This window comes from Nicotiana sylvestris, chromosome 7, assembly GCF_000393655.2.
Source record: "Nicotiana sylvestris chromosome 7, ASM39365v2, whole genome shotgun sequence".
NCBI lineage: Eukaryota > Viridiplantae > Streptophyta > Magnoliopsida > Solanales > Solanaceae > Nicotiana > Nicotiana sylvestris.
This window is the reverse complement of record NC_091063.1, coordinates 88,032,385-88,040,383: the sequence shown is the minus strand read 5'-3', so window position 1 is coordinate 88,040,383 and position 7,999 is coordinate 88,032,385. Positions and strand designations below refer to the sequence as shown.

General features: G+C 32.1%; 1 protein-coding gene across 3 annotated transcripts; it reads right to left on the bottom strand.

Moving 5' to 3' along the window:
- Positions 1–876: 876 nt before the first annotated feature.
- Positions 877–4,848, bottom strand: LOC104214179 (probable amino acid permease 7). 3 transcript variants are annotated; one of them, XM_070150855.1, is made up of 8 exons: positions 4,745–4,847; positions 4,536–4,667; positions 4,398–4,457; positions 2,610–2,703; positions 2,173–2,387; positions 1,932–2,065; positions 1,470–1,691; positions 877–1,385 (listed from the first exon to the last, which is right to left on the bottom strand). In XM_070150855.1, exons 1-8 carry the CDS (start codon positions 4,797–4,799, stop codon positions 978–980), a joined length of 1,320 nt encoding a protein of 439 aa, XP_070006956.1. In that variant the 5' UTR covers positions 4,800–4,847; the 3' UTR covers positions 877–977. The 3 variants fall into 3 exon arrangements, with proteins under 3 accessions (XP_070006956.1, XP_009762114.1, XP_009762116.1); XM_009763812.2 differs by having other exon boundaries at positions 4,398–4,667; positions 4,745–4,848; XM_009763814.2 differs by lacking the exons at positions 4,398–4,457; positions 4,536–4,667; positions 4,745–4,847 and adding exons at positions 2,842–3,075; positions 3,168–3,430.
- Between the last annotated feature and the right edge of the window lie 3,151 nt (positions 4,849–7,999).

Here is a 7,999-nt window from a genome sequence, read left to right as displayed (position 1 = left end):
AATGACACTGTATAACCGTTGTAAAAATAATAGTAGAAAAATGTGTAAAATTTGTATATTATTTTGTATATATATACATTTTGTATGTTAATATACAATAATTATACAAATTTTATATACTTTTTCGGCTATTTGATGTAAATAGTTTCTGGTGCAGGCTAAAAGTGATAATACAATCTGATTATTTATTTGCTTCAATAATATGCCTAGAAGTGATCTTGGCAGCTCTATTTTTTTCGTCTTCAAATTTTAACTTTTCTTTCTGAAAAAATCAACCGAAATTGTTAAAAGTAAAAGTTTCAACGTTAGAATCTTAAATTGATCAGTTTTGTACTATTAGTGGGTGTTGGTTTATAAAATATTTTCGATAAGTAAATTAAAAAGACGGTGAGTGCTGAAACCAACCCCGTAATTGATCTTGGAGAAATTATGTTAGTGAGACTAAAAGTGCTCCACTTTAGCATACTTAAGGGTCTAAATATGTTTAGGGTTATATTTGAGGGACCAAAATAGACTTACTCTCAAACATAAGGGACAATATTGGCCAAAAACTCTATTTTTCACCTTATTTAATAACGTCTCTTACATCGAATTATTATCGTTAGTAAGAATTTCAGCCTATTTACCTTGTTAACAAATATGCACATATCTCTCTAATAAAATTGATTAGCACGAAACCAATATTTAATATTTGCTTTATCAAATATTTAGAATAGGATACATACTCTAAACCAATTAGACTAGACCGGAAGAATTGTATAAAATAACTGAATTTGTCCTACTGCAAAATTCTTGATTAATTGAGACAGAAATAATCCGTCAGTACAGCTTAACTCCAACAAGTACTGAAATTGTGTAGTGTCTTTTGGCTGATCGTCATTTAAAAACTTAGTATTGCTAGCAAAAAACCTCAAAATAGGAAGATTTTCTGATTTCTACAACTTGTAGCAAGATTCTTGAGAATCAAAGAGAGAAATTTATACTTTAGCTAATTTAGCACTAATTATTCCCTCAATTGATCCAATCAAACCAACTACAGATACAATCAAACAGATCATGCTGAAACCCTCAAGAAGAAGCCATTTCTTTGTCCAAGCTCCAATTTTCCTTTGCACTATGTACATTTCCACTGGGAAATAGATGGTCATTGGCCAAAAATTCAAGGCTCCCAATATTCCTAATACCTGATTGAAATAAGGAAATGCCATTGCTATTGCTGTTGTAGATATAACATAAAATGTCCGAAAACATAACCGAAAGAAATTCAACTGAAAAGCTGGCAACACTGGGAGTTTGATGGCATAGAATTTATTCAGGAATTTGTTCTCTGGGAACTTCTGAGTTAATTTTTTCTCAACAAATGCAAACACTGGCTGGCTGTATACCTAAGGAAACAAGCATTTCGCCGTATTAGATTGAAGCTTTCATAAACCAAGGACTAAAGGAAAACACTAGAATTTTAGTACTACCTGATACCCTCCAACCAGATGCAGAACTATGCAGGCATTAGCAAAATCAACAAGCCAAAACGGCTCGTAGAAACCTGTCAAGAGGTTCCCTGGCGTGTCATTCCCAAAGGCTGCATATCCGAAGCCACTACAGCATATATAGAAGAAAGTGGTGATAACTATTGCACTTATTGATGCCTTCTTCATGGTCTGATTTTCTGGTGGAGGCGATTTTAGTGTATCCTTCACACCATTAAAAAACAATTTTACTATTAGCAGAAAGATTAGCAGTATTATGATAGCTTGGATTCAAAAACATTAGCCAAGTTGATGTTTATGCTCTTGAGCAAGCTTTAAAAAAACTGCATTTTAGCTAATTAAGTCCATATTCAATATCAGGACAAATTCTATGAGTTGAATCCATTATGTATGACTTGCACACAGTAGACACATAAAACCTGTGGAATTATCATTACATAATACCTGTATCTCCAGGAGAATGATCGAGTAAGGATAGGCAAAAGCAATGTCTCCGAGTGCCTGGAACACTAACCATATCTTTTGAGCAGCATTCTTTGCCGGTACTCCCACAATGCTTCCTTTGATACGCCTGTTGTCTGCGTATCCAACATCAAGAAAATGCACGAAATTATTCAGTACAAAAATATTTGGAAATTTGAAATGAAAACGAAGAAATATAGAAAGAGAACAGTCCAAGCCTTACCAATCACTTTAGAAAACCCAAGTGCCAACCCAATGAAAGAGTAACAAAATGACATTAATGCAGCGACAACAGACAACCACGTCATGTTATGAAAATCTGGTATCTGCGACGTTACTATCTGAATAATACCAAAAATCAGCATAAAGATGTTTTTCCCAGTGTGGCAATCAGCGTTTGCTCCTTCTTTGTGGTAACAATTTGATCTCTGAATTTCTCTACAAAAATGATCAGAGAGATTAGTAACTTAACGTAAACATGTCTCATTAAGCTTGAATTGCATACACACTCTTTTGAAGACTAGGCATACTACGATTGATATAATGTTATCTGATAACAGGACGACCAAATGAGCGTAGCAAAGTGACATGTTTATTGTTATTGAGACACTTGCAAATTCTGAGAGTCTAAAATCTACACTGTATACATAGCTAACTAACCTCATACTTGTTGCACTTGTAATTATATAAGCAATACCAGTCCCATAGAAGCTCACATACTGAAGCAAACCACACACCCACGTCCATTTCTTGCCTGAACGAGTAAGTCAAAATACATAAAAGAAGTTTCTAATCCCCTTCCCCGCAAAAATGTAAAAGAGGGAATCCTCATATGAGAGACTGCTGAAAGTGTTTCTAAGATAATTCTATATCATAGGATGGAACAATCTACCGAGATTAACTCTAACAGCATCAATGTAAGAGTGATTTCGTGTTCCTGTTATGGGATCAGGTGACCTGTAACAGTCACATATAAGGGATGCAGATATGTAAGTAACAACTGCAAAAAATAACAAGGCGATTGGCGCTGCAATCCATCCTAACTGTGCTGTGCTCCAGGCTAGAGAGAGAACACCAGCTCCAATTACAGCAGAAATTATATGCGCAACTGCACTCCACACAGTTCCTGGCAAGAAAGTACATGTCGACTGTTGTTTCTTAATTCAGTTAATGTTAAAACTCAAGGACCGGAAAATTTGAGATATCTTAGAGTTTTACCAGTTCTAATTGCATCTATATCATCATTGCCTGAAGTTTTCTCTTGTTCTAGAGAACGTTCAACCTCCATCTCAGGTCGATGTATTCTCAGATGGCCACTAAGAACTTAGAGATATAGGATCCTTAAAGAAAAGCATGAGCTGCATAGTTCCTTCATCTATTAGAAGAACTTCCAATTTATTGGAGTTGCACAAGTTTTATCAACAATGATGGAACTTCCACTAATGAAGAAACGTTTGGTTGTAGTTTTTTGTTGTAAATCTACCTTTTTGGAAATAGAATCTCTTCTTGTCATATAACGACAATAGCATCCTTCCAAGGGGTCCTAACTTGACACCATGAGATAGACATTTCCACAAGAATTTTCACTAATTATACAGAGAGTACTTTAGTGACCTTTAACAATTTTTGTTCTTGTCACCATGGCCATGTATGGATATTAGCTATTTGCATTGATACACTCCATATGCATGTCTTTTTCAAGGCCTGATATGTTCCAACCAAATTTAGTTCCAAATCAATGTGTTCATTTTGGATGCTACTATACCAAGAGGGGTCACCCTACCCCCCCTACCCCCCCCCCACACGCCTCCTATGATATATAGACATCAACAATTTGGTCTGCTGCTGACTGGGGACTACGAAGCCATTATGAAAAATTATAATGTCAAAATGAGAAACAGAAAAATAGAGACGATCTGAAAAATTTCACCATCTTTACATTGTCTTAATGGTGATACAGTAATTACCGATTGCTTAATGCCACTTGAATTCATTTTTCACAATGAACAACTGTTGTTTCGTATGATACTATACTTTTTAGCCACGATTCTCAATAATGTGATAAGTATTATTTATGTGATGCTCAATAACGTGATCATATTTATATTTTCTATTTTTGATAGACTATTTTATTCCAGGGATAGGACAAATTAAGGTCTAGAAGTCAATGGTCAGGAGAAGACTTTGGGAATATCCCGCAGCTCACAGCTGCTATGATAATACATGCAACAACACCCAAATGCAAACCCTCAATCATAAAAATTGTTCAGTCTTCTCTCCCCAAATCATCAAACTTTAATATGCAAAATAACAGCAGTACTTTTTTCAGAATGTATGATAAGAAGGTAAATGAAATCCCACCAGAATGATTTCTTCCGTCTACCTAAGTTTTGGTGACAGAGTTATTCGATAAATGCGTAATAAGAAATATTGTGAAGAGTAACTTACCAAAATAGAATCTGGCAGCTTCCAATAAGGAGTGGTTTATAGTAGGGCCAAGAGCAGAATCTGGAGATTTATAGCAATCACAAAGTATGGACGTTGCAAAAAGAGTAACTGCTGCACAGAAGAGAATAGCCAAAGGACCTGCTATCCATCCTAATTGTGCTATGCTCCATGCAAGTGATAACACCCCTGCCCCTATAACTCCTGTTATAATATGCGCCACTGCACTCCATTTTGTTCCCTTTTTCCCAATAATATCATCAGAGTATACAACTACACAAATGAACCATACACAAATCAGAAAACCAAAGTCAGATAAAAATTAGAATCTATAACAAAATTCAAGATACCATTTCTCTCAGCCAATAATGATGTTTGTGGATCATCTTCTATTTCACCAGCCATTCCTCTCACCTCGTACAATTGAATAATAATCAATCTGTCTTGTTCTTATTTTTCAATTGGTTATGGCGTGTACTACTCCACGTCAACAATACCATATCTTTACCTACTTTTCAAAGCTTATGCAACCCCCAGTCCACATCTGTTTTTTTTTTTTGGTCTCAAACCAAGAAACTTTTGATTTTATTTTCAAATAGAAAATTGTATACTTAATTCTAAGCTCCTGGATAAAGTTTTTTTCTAAGTTTTTGTTTTTTTAAAATGAAATAAAACAGTTTAAAGTAATCGAATAAAAATAACATACTGGATAGGCCAATTTAGAAATGAGTATATATATATATATATATAAAGAGGCTCTACAACATAAAATGTTTTTTTATATTATATGTGTAGTAATTATTACTAACAAGGAACTGCAACATAATATGTTTATGTAGATACTTATTACTAACAAATGAATATTAGTCAGGAAAAAATGTTTTTCCACTGAGAATCACTATTAAAGAGGGCGACTTATGCTAATTGCTAACAAGAGAAAAAATTGATTCCACTTCGATTGGAGTAGTCATGAAAATCTTTGCTACTTTTATATATTTTTTGTTTAGACACTTAACTGCAGTTAATTATGTCATTATCTTATCACTATTAACAGCTCCCAACTCACTGATCAAAAATCAACTTCCACTTCTTCATAAAAGATTCTAAGTAAAAATGAAATATAGATAAATAAAAATAAGTGTGGTACTAATGCACTTCCCGAGAAAACATCTTAGAGAGATTTATAAGTTGAAGAATTAAATAACTTCAAGCCTTATTATTTACCTTTCAGATAAGGATATGTACTGTAACATATTTTCTTCTAATTACATTTTCTTGATTTTGAGAATCGCCTACACGGTAAGTTTTATATAAAAGATCTGTTTGAACACTGAATGGCTACCTTATAAACATTCATTGCTTACTTTACCTTGTAGCTTTTGCATTGTAATTGTGGGATATTTTTTCACGACATGAATGACGAATTCGTGAGTCCATATTCAGATGGTCACTAAATTATTTGAAATTATATATGAGAATTATTTTTCTTTTATTAGTAACAACAAAGTCACTCAACTATTTTTATTGTACTCTAATGCTCACTCAACTGGATTTATTGATTTTTTCGCCGGAAAATTACTGACTTGGCAGCCCATATGAATTTTTTAATATATTTTTGGGCCATATAAAATAATTACACCCAAAATAAAGCATAGAAACTCACCCATACACTCACTTTGACCCGTCCCAACCCATTTGTAAAAATATAAACCAATCCAAAAGTCACATTTCTTCTTCTTCTTCTTCTACTACTACTACTACTATTACTATTACTACAATGGGACCCATATTCTATTCAATGGGAATATAGAATTATCATTTGTTGGCACCACTGATCAATTAGCAAATATTTTCACTAAACCTTTACTTAAAGATAGATTTTGCTCCCTAAGAGAATTACTTAGTATTATTTCTCTTGATCATAAAGATTTATGACCTATGTGTTAATTTTGATTCTAGTATGCCTAATGTTTTTAATTCTGTTTGTTTGTGTAAGTACACATTAATTTAGCGCCTCTAATTTTCCTCTCTTTTCCCATCAGTTGAAGCTTTCAAGAAATACTACTAGAAATCCGGAAAAAAGCGAACAAAATTTAGCGACCAACATTGGTCTGTGGGAAAAAGCGACCAAAGTTGGTCGCTAAACTAGCGAAAATAATAAAATAAATAAAAGAAACAAAATAGCGACCAAGGTTGGTCGCTACTTGGTTGCTATATTAGTCAAAATGTTGACTGGACTGGTCAGACTTTCTTGGTCAAACATTTACTAAGATTAGTGACCAATGTTAGTCGCTACAGCGGGACCCACCTACAAAATTTTAATAATTATATTATTATTTTAAAAAAATTATTAAATATAAATATATATAATATAAAAATGGCGACCAACGTTGGTCGCTACTTAAAGGGTAGGCAGATACCGACCAACTTTGGTCGCTTAAATGGGGCCCAGTTATACAATTTTAATAATTATATTATTAATTTAAATATTATATGAAATATAATTAAATCTGATTTAAATATAGCGACCAACTTTGGTCGCTAAACTAAATTCTTGAATAAATAGCGACCAAAGTTGGTCTCTATTCAGGTCAACAATGGTCAAAATTAAAAATCACTTTTGTATTTACTATCTAAATAATATAAATATAAGCCGTTAATATTTTTGTAATACAAGGGATGAATAGTACTACAAATCGTGCGTCTCTCTCTCTCTCTCTCTCTCTATATATATATATATATAATATATATATACTTACGCTATATTATGCACTGAGTATAAGTCAATTAGGTAATATTATATCGAATATAGCGTAAGTATATAATATATATATATATATATATATATATATATATATATATATATATATACTTACGATATACTATGCACTGCGTATAAGTTTATTAGGTCATACTGTATCGAATATAGCTTATATATATATAATATATATACTTACGTTATACTATGCACTAAGTATAAGTGTATTAGGTAATACTGTATCGAATATAGCTTATATATATATATATAATATATATATATATACTTACGCTATACTATGCACGAAGTATAAGTGTATTAGGTAATACTGTATCGAATATAGCTTATATATATATATATAATATATATATATATATACTTACGCACTATACTATGCACTTCGTATAAGTGTATTAGGTAATATTGTATCGAATATAGCTTATATATATATATAATATATATACTTACGCTATACTATGCACTGAGTATAAGTGTATTAGGTAGTACTGTATCGAATATAGCTTATATATATATATATATATATATATATATATATAATATATATACTTACGCTATACTATGCACTAAGTATAAGTGTATTAGGTAGTATTATATCGAATATAGCTTATATATATAATATATATATATACTTACGCTATACTATGCACTGCGTATAAGTGTATTAGGTCATACTGTATCGAATATAGCTTATATATATAATATATATATACTTACGTTATACTATGCACTGCGTATAAGTGTATTAGGTAATACTGTATCGAATATAGCTTTTATATATATATATATATATATATATATATATATATATATATACTTATGCTATACT